General features: G+C 45.1%; 2 protein-coding genes across 2 annotated transcripts in view; both read right to left on the reverse strand.

Moving 5' to 3' along the window:
• LOC134573755 (zinc finger protein 850-like) overlaps positions 1 to 20,158 on the reverse strand; it is a 788,930-nt gene that overhangs the window by 234,789 nt on the left and 533,983 nt on the right. The window lies entirely within an intron of this gene.
• NDC80 (NDC80 kinetochore complex component) overlaps positions 1 to 20,158 on the reverse strand; it is a 30,045-nt gene that overhangs the window by 8,360 nt on the left and 1,527 nt on the right. The window contains exons 2-11 of the mRNA XM_063446181.1: positions 16,057 to 16,143; positions 12,471 to 12,594; positions 9,839 to 10,011; positions 9,594 to 9,696; positions 8,921 to 9,004; positions 4,645 to 4,738; positions 3,283 to 3,389; positions 2,259 to 2,403; positions 1,724 to 1,929; positions 121 to 273 (exon numbers count right to left, since the gene is read on the reverse strand). Of these exons, the coding sequence (XP_063302251.1) occupies positions 121 to 273; positions 1,724 to 1,929; positions 2,259 to 2,403; positions 3,283 to 3,389; positions 4,645 to 4,738; positions 8,921 to 9,004; positions 9,594 to 9,696; positions 9,839 to 10,011; positions 12,471 to 12,594; positions 16,057 to 16,143 (1,276 nt within the window). The remainder of the gene's footprint in view (positions 1 to 120; positions 274 to 1,723; positions 1,930 to 2,258; positions 2,404 to 3,282; positions 3,390 to 4,644; positions 4,739 to 8,920; positions 9,005 to 9,593; positions 9,697 to 9,838; positions 10,012 to 12,470; positions 12,595 to 16,056; positions 16,144 to 20,158) is intronic.

The following is a 20,158-nucleotide window of genomic DNA, read 5'->3' on the forward strand; positions in this document are numbered from 1 at the left end:
GTGGTTGAACACACACACATAGCAAATAATCCTAAATTGTCTTAAGGTGCACACTGGGCAAACTGTAGCCGTGTCCTAAGGCATTTAGCAGATCGTTTACAGTACAGTATTTTCACTTACATTGATCTTGTTTCGGTAGTGTGTTAAGCTTCCCTGTTCACTGTCCAGGTTACAGTGGATTTGAAAATCATAGCCATTTGCATTCTCTGCTGTCATGGGGATCAGCCTTGCTTTCCGAGCCAACTTGTGATACTCTGTGAGATGTGTTTCTAGCTACAGAGAAAAGAAGAGATGATTTTACATATAGTTATAGCAAGACGTCATCTAAAAAGAGACAAACATGTAAAGGAATCTGTATATTAGGTTTAAAAATGGCAACGATATAAAGGCTTTTCAGGAACAGCTTCCAAGACCATGACAACTAAAAAAAAGTCCTTAACTCTGAACTGATCATATTAACTTATGTTACTTTTAATTTGATAGGGGACCCCCTGGAGAGGAAATGCACAATTGAACTGTGTATATATAGAGGTCTGGGTGTTCAATACAGCGTGTACATTCTACCCCCTACATTAAATCTTGGCTAATGTGTGAGGGTAAAAAGAAAAATGCGATAATAGCTGCTGCTGTACATGAGAGAAGGTATCCAGAGGATGAGCTATAATCCTGGTAGCCGTTCTATTGAAAAGGTTCCAAGAGACCTAAGACCAGCCTTGTAACTGGGTCTGAAGCGCTCCAGGTTCCCCTGGTAGCGGCAAGGAAGCTGACTTGATTGAAGTACACAGTCTGAGTACAGGAGCTCTGTTACACCCTTTAAAATGTTATTAGCTTAAAATTGTCAGTTTGATACAATGATTATTCTCATAAAAAGCGGCACTTTAGGCACCTTCACAATATCATGGCAATGAAGTAGTTCAGGTGTCAGGAGGTCCTTTTGCGTGAGCCAACTTTCAGGTGTTAAAGAATGATTTAACTCCAAAGACTTCAGTCCGGCACGTGTCAGCTCTGCCTCCAAACTTCCAATGCAGTCAGAGACCTCAAACCGACGTCAACTGACCCTCTCAGCCGATCAGTAGCTCACCGTTCACAAAACACAGTGAAAAGCGCACATAAGTTTCTCACTCCTTTTTACATAGTTTTACATAGTTACATAGCTGAAAAGAGACTTGCGTCCATCAAGTTCAGCCTTCCTCACATATGTTGTTGCTGTTGATCCAAAAGAAGGCGCAAAAAAACCCAGTCTGAATTTTGCAACAAACTAGGAAAAAATTCCTTCTTGACCCCAAAATAGCAGTCAGATGTCTCCTTGGATCAAGCAGCTATTAGCCCACTAATTAGAAATTGTATCCCTGTATGTTATGTTTTTGCAAGTATTTATCCAATTGCAATTTAAACATCTGTATAGACTCTGACAAAACCACCTATTCCGGCAATGAATTCCATATCCTTATTGCTCTTACTGTAAAAAAACCTTTTCTTTGCCTTTTGTTGATGGGGAACTACTGATAGGCCGAGAGATTTGGATGACGCTGTCAGCCCATCAGTAGTGTGCCTGTCTGAAGCCTCAGACTGTAATGGAGGTTCGGAGGCAGAGAAGACTTTGGGGTTAAGCCTCTTCCACTAAAGTTGATACGGAGACTGGATGTTCCTTTAAATGCGTTGCTAATCTAGGCCTGGGAACACAGAATGAATTGTCACAAATAAACGCACTCTCATCACGTACCGTCTCTTTCACTTTGCCGTATTTCAGCTCCTCGTTCCACAGATGCTGTTTCTCTTCATCGAGATCTTTTGTCAGTTTGGTAATTGTTTGCTGCAGTTCGGTTTCCTCATATTTTATCCTCTCAATATCAGCTACAGAGTATTTCTGATTGTCCAAGATGGTTTTCAGGCGCAGATTTTCCTGCTTGATGGCTTCGCTCTCCAGTTCTGCAGAAAGGAAATTGTATTTTGAGCAACACACAAAACAGCAAAATCACACAGATTGGAAAAGTCTACACATGTAGACTTTATCCGGCTTGTGGGCAGCAACTGTCACTTATAACCTGTATGTTTAGTTTCATATCAGCAAATGAAGCATGTTTAAGATATCCGTAAAATACTTCTCATCAATGGCTCATCATTCTGAAAGGAATTATAGCTGGTCTTTTAGTAGCTAGACAAATTAAGCAATTCCTTTCAATTATGCACAGTCCTTTTACTCCAATATATGGGGAAGACAGGCGATGCGTAATTCACCAATCTGACAATATCTGTACCTGTAGCATCCAGCTCCTCCGAGATGCCCGCTACACGCTGGTCCAGGAACGTGGAGTGCGATTCGATCTCTGTGAGATAATTCTGGTACTTTTGGATATCTGCTTGGAGAGAACCTCTCAATTTTCTCATAGATGCCAAACGATCCTAAAATAGATTTTAGCAATCTGCTGTAAATAATTTTTCAGGTACCAATTATGTTATCACAGGCAGTGACTACTCTGATTTTATGGAGCGAGACCGATTTAAAAAAAAATGGATGAAAGGTTCTATAACATAACGTCACAATTATTTCTCTCTGAATGTTCCCTATAAACTCTCAGCCAACCATTATCAAAGAGGAAAGTGTTACAGTTTGCATTTACTCTATAAACTCTATGAGGAAAGTTCAGTGTCTGCAAGCAGAGGGAGGAGATACTGAATGTCAGTCACACTGTGCAGCACCTCTAGCAGCCATCTGAGGAGTGGCCAGTGGAGGCTGTAATGTAAAAATAGCATATTCTCTGAAAATACTGTATTCACTGCAAAAGGCCTGAAGGGAATAATTCTACTCACAAAACAAATACAATAAGCTGCAGTTGTTCTGGTAACTATAGTGTCCCTTTAAGGAGACATTATGTTACACACCCAGTCTAGATGATTGCACTTATTATGGTGCACACAAAAACAAGTGCAGTCCCTGTAGCCAAAGCCAGGTCCCTTCTGTGGCCACTATGATTATGTAAATAGTGGCCGGATAATGTGAAAGTGGAAGGCTTTCACACCCAGGATGGAAATACTGGGAAATAGAATGATCGACTCGATGGACTAAGAAATATACAACCATGGGGTCAATGTGCATCTAGGCTGTAAGGCATTGGCCATGATTAATTAGGATACTTTAATTAAATCCAATAACAAACTACTGACTGATAAGCTATGTAACATGCGGCATCACGGAATCATGATGTGAGTGTTGTACATGGAACTCTGTGGTTAGATTTTAGGAATCATTTTATCTCCATCACATAATGTTAACAAACTGACCGGTTCATTCTCCTTCTCTTTCTCCAGTCTCTCAATCTCTTCTGTCAGCCTCCTGTATTCTGCTTGCAGAGAATCGAGGTTGGAGTCATCCACGCAGTATGCATCTTCTGCAAAAGAAGAAGACATGGCACCAGTTAGAAAGACGGACAAATCACCATCCACAATAATCTCCCCCATGATCAGGAGATCTACCCGATTATTATTATTTATATAGCGCCATCAGATTCCGGAGCACTTGGCGTAGGATATGTAACTAGCACTAAGCTGAACTGTTGCAGGACTGGAAATGGTTGTGAATATATGTATGCACCCTTATGCTGATCTAGAAGGCATAGAGCTGGGATCACGACAAAAGGTTACATATCTCTCGAACGTTACAGAGGAGGAAAGTAAAGGCATCAATGGCCAGATATATTACTCAGTATCCCAACCTGTACATTGCATTCTTACAGTCACCAACATGGCTTGTGGTAAAGCTGGAGGTTGATAAAACTTTCTGCATTCTGCAAGTGTTACAGCGCTGACACAGCTCCTGGCAGATGAAGCTCCACGAACTGATGGAAGACTATGGCGGCGCCCACTGATGACAGCATCGGGTAAGCACAGCTACCTTTTTATTGCAAGGCTGAGGATGTAACCGTTGGGAGATTTGCTAAATCTTTTTAGATGAAGAGGCTATGATGCATGGAGTGTTCCTTTAAAGATCAAAGCATTTGGCCTATACAATTTACTAGTAAAAATGCTAGTAATATGTAATGATTTTAATGTAATGCCCATTAAAAATACCTCTCCTGTCAATTAATCCTCAGCACAGACCTCTGTATAGAGGCAGCATAAAGATCTAAGTCACAGGGCTGAGTGACAGAGAGAACAGAAGAACCCTCTCCTCAGGGCAGTGTTCTTGCGCTCAGTCACACTGATAATACCCCAACAAGCTTTTCGCTCTCTTCCTTCAGGAGGAGAACAGGACGTCCTGATGCCGATGTGCTGGTGGTGATCCCACCATGGTGTTGTCATACGGAGAAGTGTTTCCACAATCAATACAACACCCACAGACACTCAGAGAATGGCAGCATAGAGCATGGGGCAGCGGTGAAGTAATGCTAGAACTGCTCCTTAAGCATTTATCACCATGGCAAGTTATAGATTTACTGCTTTAAAAGCGGCTATATGTTACATATATCACAGGATGAGATTTTCCAATAGTTTATAGATATTTTACAATGTTAAGCATATTAACCCAGGAGAATCGAATCACTGTTAAATCCACTAAAACATTAACATGTGTGCTACCAGGTTGTGTGTCCAAAGTACTTATAACAGTGCCCGCAGTCAGTCGGACTATATAAAACTCCTACTTACTGAGACGGGAACAGACATCTGCGTCGTTCTCCTCAAACGTGTCTCGACCCTCCATAAACTGCTCATAGCATTTTGTCGTGTACTCCAAAAACATCTGCAAACACAAATCAAGTTGTGAGCACTTGAACACTAGCAAAGTCCTTCAAGATATGCCTCCATGATCAACAAGTGCATTTACAACTGGCCAAAAACACCAGGCACGTCCATCAAAAACTAGCAAAGTCCTTCACAGCAAGACTCCAAGTACCAGTCAGGTCCATCAGAGCATAGGACAGTGCTCACCTATTAGGACCTCTGTGATAGGACATGATATGATTGTGCTGATTGACCCTAGTGTGAAGGAACTCTGAGACTGTTAACCATCCATGCCTACAAAGATAGATGGGGAGATGGAAGAGACCAGGTGGCTAGAACAATGTGAAAGGATACTTGTTCTGACAAAAACTACTTAAATGATAGAGAATCAAATTTCATCTATTCATTGTGCCAACAGAACTGCTAGTAAACATCTAGATTTCTAAAAAAACAGAGTTAAAAACAGCCTTTCCCCCTCCTGTCAATCAATTCAATCTGTGTGGACTGGCACGGGGATAAAAGGCTGCAATCTGCATGTCAGTTAACGGAGAAATCCTCGTATGTGCATTGCCCATGCTTGCATTCAACATCAGAAAAAGCAATGCCAACAGGGAGAAGTAGATTGCCCAGTATGAGAGAGAAGGATATCAGTCTGAGAATGGAGAGACAGAGAAGATGAGTTTTATTTATGAATTGTTGTGGACTTTTTACTGGTTATGGGAAGCTAGTGTGTGCTACCCAAACAGGGCTTTACAGGAGAGGTGTGTAACACCTACTGAAACATGATTGATGGTCTCAGCAGGGGGAAGGGAAAGGAATTAAAATACAAAATGTAATGGTCTGAAGGGGAGAAACACTTCATTGTATAAGGAGTCGAAGCCAGATGGTTAGAAAACGGTGAGCCTATATCTGTCATAACAGATTCACTGTAACAAAAAGTGTTAATATGGGAAGGCAAAGTCAGAAAGGTTGTGAGGTTTAGGATAAGCAAACTATTAGAATTTATTGAAAATCCTAGAAATGTGTTAAGATTATTTTATAGAATATTTTAAATAGATTTTACATAATAGTAAGAAATAAAATAAAACCGATATCAAACTAGTGGATGATGATAAAGCACACATTTATATACTTCTAGGGAAAGGACATCCTATGCTTTAGACAATACAAACAGACAATCTGTATATCAGGGAAGATTGGTTTTTATTGTGGGTTAAATGGCAAGTAAAACAGAAAATGTAACACTTAAGAAGGTTCTGTTCCATCGATTATTGGATAGGTTAATACAGCTAACCCTTAAATTACAAACCCAACATTTATTTTCAGGGCACCTGCTCTTAAAATCATCTTTAAAGGGACACTAGTCACCTGAACAACTTCAGCTTAATGAGGTTGTTCAGGTGAGTGCTATAGCTCCCTGCAGCCTTTTTCTTGTAAGCACTGTATTTTCTGAGAAAATGCAGTGTTTACATTGGAAGCTTGGAACACCTCTTGTTGCAGTCAATCAGACGGCCACCAGAGGGACTTCCGAGTTCGGAGGCCCTAAAAAGGCCTCATTCACGTCTGACGTATTCACGCATGGGTGAATACATCAGACGGGCTATCAGCACACAAAGCACTGTGAACGCGCTTTGTGTGCTGAAGCTGTCAGCACTGCTGTGGGAGTGGCTTCAGCTGACAGCTGAAGACCGAAGAGGAGGTCCCACAGGGTGAAGGGGTGAAGGGGGGGGAGGAGACCTACTCTCCTCCCCCCCCCCCCCCGGCCCCCACCCCTGGGCCGCCAGTGGGGGCCATGAAGATAATGAGGGGGGGACCTACTGTCGTCCCCCCACCCCGAGCGGTGGGTGGGGGCCCTAAAACTAACAATAAGGGGGGACCTATTGTCCCCTCCGGCCCCCACCCCTGAGCGGTGGGTGGGGGCCCTAAAATTAGATTACCTCCCTACCTACCCCCCTCAACCTAAAAATAATGAGGGGGGGACCTTTAACTAAAAACCTGTTTAAAAAAAAAAAAAGAGATAAAAACAACTTACCATTCGATGTTTTCTTTCTTCTAACATCTTCTTTCTTCAGCCCCCAAAAAGGCCAAATAAAAAAACCATAATAACCGACGCAATACAAAAAAAAAAAACTGCGCCAAAAAACAAAAACCATGTTCACCCATGGAGGGCTGCGCGTAGACTGAGCTCTGCAGGGCGGGGGAAGGCTTATAAAGCCTTGCCACGCCCTGCAATTAGGCTAAGAACACTCTGATTGGCTGGTTTAAGCCAATCAGAGTGCTCTTTGTCATTTTACACAGCGTGGGAAAATTCCAAAGAACTTTCCCACGCTGTGTAAAATGACACAGAGCACTGTGATTGGTTGTCTTGAAATCCATCCAATCACGGTGCTCTGTGTCATTTTACACAGCGTGGGAAAGTTCTTTGGAATTTTCCCACGCTGTGTAAAATGACAAAGAGCACTCTGATTGGCTTAAACCAGCCAATCAGAGTGTTCTTAGCCTAATTGCAGGGCGTGGCAAGGCTTTATAAGCCTTCCCCCGCCCTGCAGAGCTCAGTCTACGCGCAGCCCTCCATGGGTGAACATGGTTTTTGTTTTTTGGCGCAGTTTTTTTTTTTTGTATTGCGTCGGTTATTATGGTTTTTTTATTTGGCCTTTTTGGGGGCTGAAGAAAGAAGATGTTAGAAGAAAGAAAACATCGAATGGTAAGTTGTTTTTATCTCTTTTTTTTTTTTAAACAGGTTTTTAGTTAAAGGTCCCCCCCTCATTATTTTTAGGTTGAGGGGGGTAGGTAGGGAGGTAATCTAATTTTAGGGCCCCCACCCACCGCTCAGGGGTGGGGGCCGGAGGGGACAATAGGTCCCCCCTTATTGTTAGTTTTAGGGCCCCCACCCACCGCTCTTTATAAGCCTTCCCCCGCCCTGCAGAACTCAGTCTGCGCGGAGCCCTCCATGGGTGAACATGGATTTTTTGGGGGGGCGCTCGTTTTTTTTTTTTATTGCGTCGGTTATTATGGCTTTTTATTTGGCCTTTTTTGGGGCTGAAGAAAGAAGATTTTAGAAGAAAGAAAACATCGAATGGTAAGTTGTTTTTATCTCTTTTTTTTTTTAAACAGGTTTTTAGTTAAAGGTCCCCCCCTCATTATTTTTAGGTTGAGGGGGGTAGGTAGGGAGGTAATTTCTTTTTTTTGGGGGGGAGGGGTGACTAGGGTCCCCCCCTTTGTATTTAGGGCCCCCACCCACCGCTCAGGGGTGGGGGCCAGTAGGTCCCCCCCTTATTGTTAATTTTAGGGCCCCCACCCACCGCTCAGCGGTGGGGGCTGGGGGGGGGGGGGGGACAGTAGGTCCCCCCCTTATTGGATGATATGGATGATGGGAGTGGATAGATGATGGGAGTGGATGGATGTGGATGATGGGAGTGGAGTGAATGGATTATATGGATGATGGGAATGGATGTATATGGATGAAAGGAATAGATAGAAATAGATAGATATGGCTAGATAGAAAGAAATAGATAGATAGAAAGAATTGGATAGAAATAGATAGAAAGAATTAGGTAGATAGAAAGGGATAGATAGATAGAAAGAAATAGATATAGAGTGTGTATGTGTTTAACAATATGTGTGTGTTTGTATGCAAACACTATATATAGAGAAGTCTCTATATATAGTGTTTGCATGCAAAGTTTGGAGTAGGGCGGGTATAGAAAGCGAGCTGAGCCGTCAGTCAGACAGCTCAGCTCGCGAACGCGCATTCCATGCGCGGTAAAGCGCTGAGTGTCTTCATATGGCGGCTGTTAACACCGCTCTATGAAGAACGCGATTGGTGTAGCGCGAGCCGCGCATGCGCACCACATCGCGATGATGCTTCTCTCAGAGAAGCGTCCTATTGGGCCCCGCGATTTCGTCATTTTGACGAAAAAGGGTGTGCGGCATGGCTGGGAGCTCGGCGCTGGAACGGAGGTACGTTTTTAATATAAAAACGCTCCGAAAATAATTTTTATTAAATGAAAGTTCATATAAAAGCAAGAAGGAGGCTGGGGGACCTGTCTTTCTTGCTTTTATATGTTGACTATAGAGTCCCTTTAAATAACGTATAAGGAGCAACGGTGCACTTAGGAATAGAGAGTGGTTTGGAAGCATGTAGGAGAAGGTAATGTAACAAGCATTGCAGTACTAAAAGTGAAGTAAGTGAATTCTGTACCGGGTTGAAGTCGATTCCATTCTCGCTCGGTTCTCCCAGGGGTTCCTCAAACATATCGTTTTCAGCTCTCAGCACATAGCTCAGCTAGTTTGGGAAATAAAGGAAAAAAAATAAACAAGTGAGGGTACATTCCAGCAGAAAACTGGATTTCTCTCTATAAAGTTCCCTTAGATGGTGCAATTAATCCTGGCTTATTCAGCTGCAGGTTTCTACAGGCATCACACTAATGTTAAAAGTAAAGGGAACACCCACCACTCCCCCCCCCAACACTTTTATTTATTTTTTTTTTAACCCCCCCATAACTTAATCTCAGTACAGTTTTGAGGGGGCAGTAGTTTTCAGACAGTTTAACCTTGAAGTTTATCTGCCCTTTCTCCTCCTCCGGCCTCCACAGTGATCAGAAAGTCCCTGTATGTAAATTGGTAGCAAGTGATAATTATCGTATGGCTACAGATGAAAGGAAGGTTTGATGGTTGATCTGTAAAATGGATTGAGTTTCTAGGTGACCGGATTGAGTAATTATAAAACAAAAGAGGGTTTTTATATACACCAGTAACCAAAACCCAATATTATTTTTTATTTTAAAAGAAAAGTGACACTTTAACCATTACACCTAAAACAACGTGTTGTTTAATTACATTAAATAATATCACCGATCAAGGACACAACGTACCTTAACAGAGTCTGTTAACCAAATGAGCGCTGCAACTATCTGTGGCCAAGTATGAGGGGCTCCTACTGTGTACATAGAGCTTTTGGACAAGGCAAAGGGGTACCTGGAGAAGGGGGAATAAAAAAAAAAAATACGGTCAACACACAAGAAACAAAAACAATAAGTAACTTTCTGGTGATTTAAGGATTTAAAGAAATAGTAAAAATAATGGACTGAAAGATGCAGGAATGCTTTAAAATACTCACCCAAGTTCTTTAAAGAGCCTCGGAATCTCCTCCTCAAACTTCGAATCAGGGATTTCATAGCCTGGGCATATAAAACTGTATATAAAAGCAAAGATCTTCAGGAAGTCTTTAGTAGAAGGGCCCTGCAAAGACTTCACGGTTATTGTCTGGGAATAGCCATTTTCATTCAGGAACTAAAATAAAGAAAAAAATAATGATATCACATGATCTAGATAAACATATACAATATGATGTATAGCTAGGAACATTTAGTGAAAATGATTATTTATTTCATGTTACCAATGTAATGCTCTGAATCATGAAATAAAGCTCAATGCCGCTCCCAGTCACCGTGTATGTACAATCAAATGTGGAGTTTAAAGGGATACTAAAAGCAAAAATGCCCTGTGCCTCTGATCATACCAACCGGCTTACTTGGGTCTGGCAGCCTTGTGTGCCATGCAAGGGCACCCCGTGTTCCAGCAGAATTGCTCTCTCTAAAATTATACATGTACCTGTCTGTCCAAAAGCACTGCTACACTCACTACACAGTATGTTCATGTCTGAGAGCACTGCTACACTGAGAGCTGTCTGCACACACAGTATGTTCATGTCTGAGAGCACTGCTACACTGAGAGCTGTCTGCACACACAGTATGTTCATGTCTGAGAGCACTGCTACACTGAGAGCTGTCTGCACACACAGTATGTTCATGTCTGAGAGCACTGCTACACTGAGAGCTGTCTGCACACACAGTATGTTCATGTCTGAGAGCACTGCTACACTGAGAGCTGTCTGCACACACAGTATGTTCATGTCTGAGAGCACTGCTACACTGAGGGCCGTCTGCACACACAGTATGTTCATGTCTGAGAGCACTGCTACACTGAGGGCTGTCTGCACACACAGTTTGTTCCCGTCTGAGAGCACTGCTACACTGAGGGCTGTCTGCACACACAGTATGTTAATGTCTGAGAGCACTGATACACTGAGGGCTGTCTGCACACACAGTATGTTCCTGTCTGTCCGAGAGCACTGCTACACTGAGGGCTGTCTGCACACACAGTTTGTTCCTGTCTGTCCGAGAGCACTGCTACACTGAGGGCTGTCTGCACACACAGTTTGTTCCAGTCTGTCTGAGAGCATTGCTACACTGAGGGCTGTCTGCACACAGTTTGTTCCTCATATGAATGGGTTCTGTTCGGCTCCCAAACAGGGAACACCCTCACACCTCATTTAGAATGTCTATGTAGAACGTTCACACCTCACATAACCGAACGCCAACCAGGGGCACCGTTCGTATCCCGAACCGGCATACGCACACTGTCTCAGGTCACCGTGTTGGGGATAGCCCTATCTGCACCTAAAGGAGCTATAAGCACTGCGTACCCCTCCTGGGAGCTACGAGGTTAGGCTTGTGGCTGCCCAAGACTGAGGCGCGAGCCAGCAGAATTCCTGGAGCTGTGAGTCGGTCTCACAGCCGCAGAGTCCTCGCCGTGTATGTCCGTGCCAAGTAATGGGAGAAGGAGCGCCAATTCAAACTGGGTTTGAGCTATTCTCCTGGTTGGTCGGCACGAGTGAGCGCTGATTGGTCGCTGCGGGGCGCAGGCAGCCAATCAGAGAAGGAGCGCTCGTTCAAATGGTCCTTCGTGCCCTTTCTCCTGATTGGGCGGCGAAACACCTCCCCTCCCTGCGAGCTGATTGGCGCGATTTGGTTTTGCGCCTTTCACCTGATTGGTTGTTGCTTGGTTTAGGTGCGAAGTTTGAATTTGCCGGACTAAACCAAGCAACTTCATGGAACTAATTTCGGGGATGTACTGAGCCTCGAGCCCCAGACTTTAAACAATGATTTCTCGGGCTCTGTACATCCGATCACCCTGCTTTTTTGCAGGGATCCCTCATCAGACTTGGGACTATCTAGTGATGTAGGTTTTACCTGTGACCCCTTCCCTTCCCGGGGCGCCGAGCCCCAAAGATTACCCACCTGTATGTAACATGTGCTAATGCGTGTCCCTGTGTACTGTTGGTATCTCCCAGAGCCACAACCTAACCCCCTCCTGCCTAGGATTGTCCTAAAGCTGTGTGCTTCAATAAAGAGTGTCAGAGTGTTTTAACCTCCAGAACTATGTTTCGTGGTTACTGGAGGGAAGATTTAACCCCTGTGTCTGCTTTTACAGCTTGCAGGGGATGCAACGGGGAAAGTCCTTGTAAGGACTAAGAGCTTCCAGGACTGAATGCCGTTCAGCCCTAGGAGCACAAGGAGCTAAGTCCCCTAACCCTGTAAGAGTTCCTGATCGGCTGAAGAAAGGGAACTAGCGGAGGTAACTGGTCGGGTTACCAGGTGTTCCGCTACATTATTAAAATGTAATAAACTTAAAAAGAAAAAAAAATGACATTTGATGACAGAATCAGGAAGTCAAATCATTTTATAGTTTCACTATCCTTGCAATTGCCGGAATGTAATGGGAACGTATAATGTGTCTAATGTAATGCTGCAAAGAGATGGGGATACCAGGGGCAGCTGCAGGCTGGGTTTCCTTCCAAATGAATAAAGCATTATGTGTTACCAGACAGCAACGTACATCTCTGAACGCAAAACAAGAAAAACATAATGGAGAAATGTGACTGAAAAAACAAATGGGATTGATTTTACCTCACAGAGCTGGCGTATACATTGCTGGATAAAGGACTTGTCGTGTAATGGTCTTGTATCTTTGATTTTCTCAGTGCCGCTGAATGCGCCATACTGACTATTTCGGGCTACCCCAGTACTCGCTCTGTGGGAGAACATACACACCATATTAAAACAGAACTTGCAACACGCACAAAAAAATAAATAAATCCAAAATTTTAAAAAAATCCCTGATTTAACCCCTTAAGGACACATGACATGTGTGACATGTCATGATTCCCTTTTATTCCATAAGTTTGGTCCTTAAGGGGTTAATAATCACATATAAACTATATAAAGAGGATACATAACAATGGACCATGTATAGATTAGTCTAATATGGTCTGACATAGATCTGTGGTTGTATTTCCCTTTTTATGTCCACACGTGAGCATTTCACTTTAAGAAAAAGGAAAGCTACATCTAAACCCAAGCATCTTATCTGCCCGGAGTGTCATTTGCTTTTACCAGATGGCTTTAGAAACAGAAATTTTTACTCACCGTAAATTCTTTTTTTTTTTTATATATGGTGGCTGTACGAATGGGTTGTGCTTCCTTATTAAGATAAGCATCGGCAAGATAGGTGATTAAGAAAAGTCCCTCCCCGGCAAACCCACCTCAGTCGTAGCAAGAATACACACTTAAGTCACACACTGTAAGCAAAATTGTAATTTAGAGGGAGGGAAATTTGTACTGCCACCATATTAAGGAAAAAAAATAAAATTTACGGTGAGTAAAAATTTCATTTTTTTCTGACATATGGTGGCAGTACGTATGGGATATAGCAAGATTGACAATCAGGTGGGCCTTATGCCTAAACAAGTTGAAGTACCTACCCCTTAACGCAATTTTAAAGGCAGAGAGCGAGTCTAGCCTGAAAATACTGGACGTTTTGTAAGGTGCTAAAAGCTGACCAAGACGCAGCCGAATTCTTAGGGTGACGCAAGAGTTTTTCTCTGCCCACGAAGTGGCCATTGCCTTTGTAGAATGCGCTGTGAAAGACGCAGGCAAATCCAGGCCATTATGATTGACGAAATAACGAGAAACAGAATTACTAAAGGCTTCATTCCCCTTAAAACTTTCCTAGAAGTTGTCAACAGGTTATCTGATCTTCTGAATTTGGCTGATATTGATAGGTACATCTGAAATGCCCTTTTTTAACTCTAGAATATGCCATCTAGTTCCAGCAGGGAGGTAGCATAATTATAGATGGATAACTCTGGAAGAATTTAAGTTTTAGGATGAAACAACTTTAACCCTGATGGAAAATAAGAAATTCCACTGAAGAAGATAAATCCTGGCCACTCTTGGAGGTAATGGCCACTAGGAATGCTAGTTAAGCTTTGGCATTTTAAAAGGGACCACCTCCATAGTAAAAGGGGACCTGAAAGACTGAAGAAAGATCCCAGTAGGGAAACAGAACTTTCTGGGTGGCCTAAGAAGCCTATTGCTTTAACCCCTTAAGGACACATGACATGTGTGACATGTCATGATTCCCTTTTATTCCAGAAGTTTGGTCCTTAAGGGGTTAAAGAAACTTCTAACCAGTATAAACAAAGACCAATCCCTTCTCAGAAAGAACTTAGGGAATACAATTTGGTCTTAACGTGGAAATCTCCTGCAGGAAGTGTAAATTTGAACCAATCGGACAAATGAACTAGAGGACAATGACGTTCCTTACAACAATGTAGACACTCTACCCGAATCCTCATGTAAAGGTTAGAGGCGGAACGACTAGCACTAGAAGATTATATGCAACAAGAGGACTCTGACTCATGAAGACTCAGGAGATGAAGGATCCACCATGCAGTGCCCTACTGTCAATAAGAACCTATTCAACACTTCCAGCAGGATATCCTGTCTTCCAAACTTGAAAGTCATCTTCACCAAGGCCGAAAACTGGCTTGTGTTTGGCCAGTACGAAAAGATTGGCAGAACCACATCTCTGTCCATTACCTCTTTGAAGAAGTCTTGGGAACAGTCTATTGGAGAAAAAATGTAAGCCCGGAGAAATACCCTTAGATAGATAGACTAACTATTCAACGTGAACTATCTGTCCTGTACAGAGAAGCAAACCTGGGAAGCGTCATGTTCTCCCTCTTTGCCATACGGTCTATCTGGGCACTCCAAATATCTCTGTAGACCGTAAACATGATTGCATCTATAAACTCTTACTCTTGATCCCAATTTCTTGTGCTGAGGTTGTAGGTGATGACATTGTCGACACATCATGAGTGGAACGGAGAGAGGACCTCCTAGAGATTCTGAGCCAGTACACCGTTTTAGTACATAGATGAAATAGACCTTGCCTCTGGCACCGCCCTGTCGCGGTCTGACCGCATTGTAATAGGTCCCTCATTCAACCAAGATCTGAATCGGTGAGGGGAGTGAAGAACTGCCTTAAGAGCTCTGAAATTAGTGGAATATTTTTCTTAGAACCAAGAAGGCTTGCACAGAGAATTTAGACGAGCGACCCATTCTGTGTTAGATGCATTCTGTGGTGAAATTTACTCATTCTATAGGCAGAAAGGACAGCTTCCGCTTTTTCCAAAGAGAGTCTAGGAGACAGAAATCCAAGATTTCCACACTTTGACCCAGAGGAGTGAATTTTCCACTGTAGCAGCCAAATCCAGATTTTGCCCAGTTGACCTCAGGAATTGAAGATGTCAGACATCCCAGCAATCTAATTTCCTGTCCTTACGGAGGAATTTATTGGACCTTACCTTTATGAGTGCAGTAGATGCAGAGGTAACGTTTTAAGGTTAACCTTAAAAAACCCTATGTTTCCTGGAGAAGAAGAAAATACTTTATAGTCTCTGTATCCAACCATGTTGCTGTAGCGCTCTGCTAGCTACCCGAACATACTTAAAGGGCAAACGTCCTGATTAGCAATAAGGAGCCAAACTCCCAAGTAGGGAATGCCTCGTTCCCTAAAATATGCTATTATGGGAGCGTTTTGAAGAGCATGTGCAATAGCTCCACCGGAACTTTGGTGGAACGCAACACCACCGGGCGTGCGTTCCACCGTTGTGCGCAGGCACAGGGCCTGAAACATAATGAAGGTGTCCCCCGGCCCGCCCATACTCACCAAGCCAGAACATACTCGGTGCAAAGTTAAACAGAAAGGGCTACGAAACCTCCACGTACGGAGCCATGCCGCTCAGACTACCACCCGGGCGGCTATCGGGCTTCCTTCCCCAGACAGCAACCTGTGTGACTCACCTCCAACAGACGCTTGTTCCGTGCCGTGCTGGAACAAGGAAGAACTGGGATGGTTTTATAGGGTAATGGGGAAGGACTTTTCTTAATCACCTATCTTGCAAATGCTTGTCCCAATTAGGAAGCACAGCCCATACTTACTGCCACCATATGTCAGAAAATTTACCCTGAGGTAAGGTATCAACTGAAGCTGCTACGAAATCTAAAAATTACGCATTTACGTCATGTTTTGCGACACACACACAAACACACTATCTGACAGATCATGCTGTGACAAGCGCAATGTTACAATGTTGGGTTTATTCATTAAGGATGCAGTTAAAAAGAGGAGGTTATAAAATAACAGTACCTTTTCCCAAAGAAGCTGGTCTTGCGCTCTGATGTCCCAGAATGCGGTTTGGTTGTTGCAAGTTTACCAAAACCTTGACGATCTTTGCTGGAGAAGGATAAACAAAAATAAAGTATAATATAGTTAATAAGAGATGGGGCCAGAAATAAGCTAGGGTAGATTGTACCTATTCGTCCTTGGACAAATCCATATTAACAAGAAAAAGCAATGAGCAACAAATGGTTTGCGGGTAAGAATTCTCCCCCAATGAGTATCCATGGATTGCAGTGGTGAGTAACATTGAAAGCCTGGCTAGCAGCATTATACTTCAAATTTACATTACATCCATGCATTGTGCAGCCAAATCCCCATAGAACATAGAGTTAACAGAACATGTAAAGTTGCTCTGTCACTTCTTCTGACATCGTGCTTGGTGTGAGGTGGCTGCAGTAGAGGTGAGTTATACTTACCAGGTGCTTTCCCTTATGGCCGTCTTTTGTCAGATTATCGGTTTACCACAAGACAGTGTTGTTCCTACTTTTGACTGATTTGCAATTTCAATGAAAAGCTATAAGACACGCGGCAACATACGCAGGGAGGCAAGGGTTAGATTTGAGTGTAAAGTAGTGGGAGGTATGTGAGGCACATTTTACAGGTAGCTGATTGGAGAGAAGGCAGCGAATCTGGGATTAGATGGGACCTGGGACACACAGATAAAGGCAGGAAATTGCATTGATATTTCAGGGTTCACCTCAAGGATTCCACATGAAGCCAAAAAAAAGACAGATCGCTACAGAGCTACATGTACCCCCTCTGTTGTCGTGGTGTTTTTGAATTAAAAGGGGGCGTAATACTGTTTAATTGCAAGTTATATAGTATTGAGTTTTATTATATTTGTAGGGTTTGTTGGTTCATAACTGACTGGCTATTAGAAGTGGTGAAAGTTAAAGCGGCACTGTCATGCCGAATTCCGTTTTTTTTTTAACCCCCTTCCCGCCTCAACTACATCCAATCGACCCCCTAGTCATCCCCAAATGCCCCTATGCCCCCCACATTACCTATTTTTTATTCTTTATTTTCTGCCCCGATCTATATTCAGGGCGCCGCCATCTTTGTGTGGGTAGGTGAAGTCCCTGTGGGACACGTCATCTGCCCACACTAGATAGCCCTGAGATTCCCGCACATGCCCAGTGAAACACCTGGACATGCGAACGGGAATTTCACCTATTCATTCATTCATCAGACAGACGAATGAATGAATGAATAGAAAAAATCAGACGAACAAACTAACACTGTGTATCAGTGTTAGTTTGTTCGTTCAGTTTATTACAAGGAGGGAGCTACCGGCGTGCAGCTCCCTCCTTGTAATATGTAACTATAGAAGCGGCAGGGAGCAGAGCTCCCCACCACTTCATAAGCCCCCCAGGTCCCCCCCTCACTCTATGGGGGTCAATATGACCCCCATAATAGCACAAGGGAGATTAAAATCTCCCCAATGCCCCTACTCGCTATATCGCGAGTAGGGGCATGTCCACTAAACAGTGAGCAGCCTGTGGCTGCTCACTGTAAAAAAAAAAAAAAAAAGGGTAATAAGGGGGGGACGGGGGGCCTACTGTCCTCCCCCGCCGGCCCCCACCCCTGGACGGCGGGTGGGGGCCATAATGGGAATGAGGGGGGACCTACTGTCCTCCCCTCAGGCCCCCACCCCTGGGCGGCGGGTGGGGGCCATAATAGTAATAAGGGGGGGGGGACCTACTGTCCTCCACCCCCCGGCCCCCACCCCTGGGCGGCGGGTGGGGGCCATAATAGTAATAGGGGGGGGGGACCTACTGTCCTCCACCCCCCGGCCCCCACCCCTGGGCGGCGGGTGGGGGCCATAATAGTAATAAGGGGGGGGGACCTACTGTCCTCCAGCCCCCGGCCCCCACCCCTGGGCGGCGGGTGGGGGCCCTAATGGAAAAAAGGGGGGGGGGGACCTACTGTCCTCCCCCCCGGCCCCCACCCCTGGGCGGCGGGTGGGGGCCATAATAGTAATAAGGGGGGGGGGGGGACCTACTGTCCTCCAGCCCCCGGCCCCCACCCCTGGGCGGCGGGTGGGGGCCCTAATGGAAAAAAGGGGGGGGGGACCTACTGTCCTCCCCCCGGCCCCCACCCCTGGGCGGCGGGTGGGGGCCATAATAGTAATAAGGGGGGGGGGGGGATCTACTGTCCTTCCCCCCCCCCCGGCCCCCACCCCTGGGCGGCGGGTGGGGGCCATAACGATAATGGGGGGGGACCTACTGTCCTCCCCCCGCCCCCACCCCTGGGCGGCGGGTGGGGGCACTAAGTAAATTCCCCCCCCCCCCATCAAGGTGACTAGGGGTGCCCAAGCCCCTAGTCACCCACCCCCCACCCAAATAAAAAATGCCCCTACCTACCCCCCTCACCCTAAAAAATAGTGAGGGGGGAATAAAATTGCTAACCTGTAAAGTAAAATTAAACTTACCATTCGACGTCTTCTTTTTTCTAAAATCTTCATTTTTCAGCCCCAAAAAAGGCCAAATAAAAAACCATCATAGCCGTCGAACTAAAAATAAAATAAAAAACCCGAGCGCAAAAAAAAAAACCCGACGAAAAAGAAAAAAACCCGAGCGCACAAAAAAATAATCCATCTTCACCCATGGAGGGCTCCGCGCAGACTGAGCTCCGCAGGGCGGGGCAAGGCTTATAAAGCCTTGCCCCGCCCTGCAATTAGCCTAAGAACACTCTGATTGGTGGGTTTAAGCCAATCAGAGTGCTCTTTGTCATTTTACAAGCGTGGGAAAGTTCTTTGGAATTTTCCCACGCTTGTAAAATGTCACAGAGCACTGTGATTGGATGGCTTGAAATCCATCCAATCACAGTGCTCTGTGTCATTTTACAAGCGTGGGAAAATTCCAAAGAACTTTCCCACGCTTGTAAAATGACACAGAGCACTGTGATTGGATGGATTTCAAGCCATCCAATCACAGTGCTCTGTGTCATTTTACAAGCGTGGGAAAGTTCCAAAGAACTTTCCCACGCTTGTAAAATGACACAGAGCACTGTGATTGGATGGCTTTCAAGCCATCCAATCACAGTGCTCTGTGTCATTTTACAAGCGTGGGAAAATTCCAAAGAACTTTCCCACGCTTGTAAAATGACAAAGAGCACTCTGATTGGCTTAAACCCACCAATCAGAGTGTTCTTAGGCTAATTGCAGGGCGGGGCAAGGCTTTATAAGCCTTGCCCCGCCCTGCGGAGCTCAGTCTGCGCGGAGCCCTCCATGGGTGAAGATGGATTATTTTTTTGTGCGCTCGGGTTTTTTTCTTTTTCGTCGGGTTTTTTTTTTTGCGCTCGGGTTTTTTATTTTATTTTTAGTTCGACGGCTATGATGGTTTTTTATTTGGCCTTTTTTGGGGCTGAAAAATGAAGATTTTAGAAAAAAGAAGACGTCGAATGGTAAGTTTAATTTTACTTTACAGGTTAGCAATTTTATTCCCCCCTCACTATTTTTTAGGGTGAGGGGGGTAGGTAGGGGCATTTTTTATTTGGGTGGGGGGTGGGTGACTAGGGGCTTGGGCACCCCTAGTCACCTTGATGGGGGGGGGGGGGGGGAATTTACTTAGTGCCCCCACCCGCCGCCCAGGGGTGGGGGCGGGGGGAGGACAGTAGGTCCCCCCCCATTATCGTTATGGCCCCCACCCGCCGCCCAGGGGTGGGGGCCGGGGGGGGGGGGAGGACAGTAGATCCCCCCCCCCTTTTTTCCATTAGGGCCCCCACCCGCCGCCCAGGGGTGGGGGCCGGGGGCTGGAGGACAGTAGGTCCCCCCCCCTTATTACTATTATGGCCCCCACCCGCCGCCCAGGGGTGGGGGCCGGGGGGGAGGACAGTAGGTCCCCCCCCCCCCCTATTACTAATATGGCCCCCACCCGCCGCCCAGGGGTGGGGGCCGGGGGGTGGAGGACAGTAGGTCCCCCCCCCTTATTACTATTATGGCCCCCACCCGCCGCCCAGGGGTGGGGGCCGGGGGGGAGGACAGTAGGTCCCCCCCCCCTTTATTACTATTATGGCCCCCACCCGCCGGCCAGGGGTGGGGGCCGGGGGGGAGGACAGTAGGTCCCCC

Source organism: Pelobates fuscus, chromosome 1 (genome assembly GCF_036172605.1).
Source record: "Pelobates fuscus isolate aPelFus1 chromosome 1, aPelFus1.pri, whole genome shotgun sequence".
In the NCBI taxonomy this organism is placed as follows: Eukaryota; Metazoa; Chordata; class Amphibia; order Anura; family Pelobatidae; genus Pelobates; species Pelobates fuscus.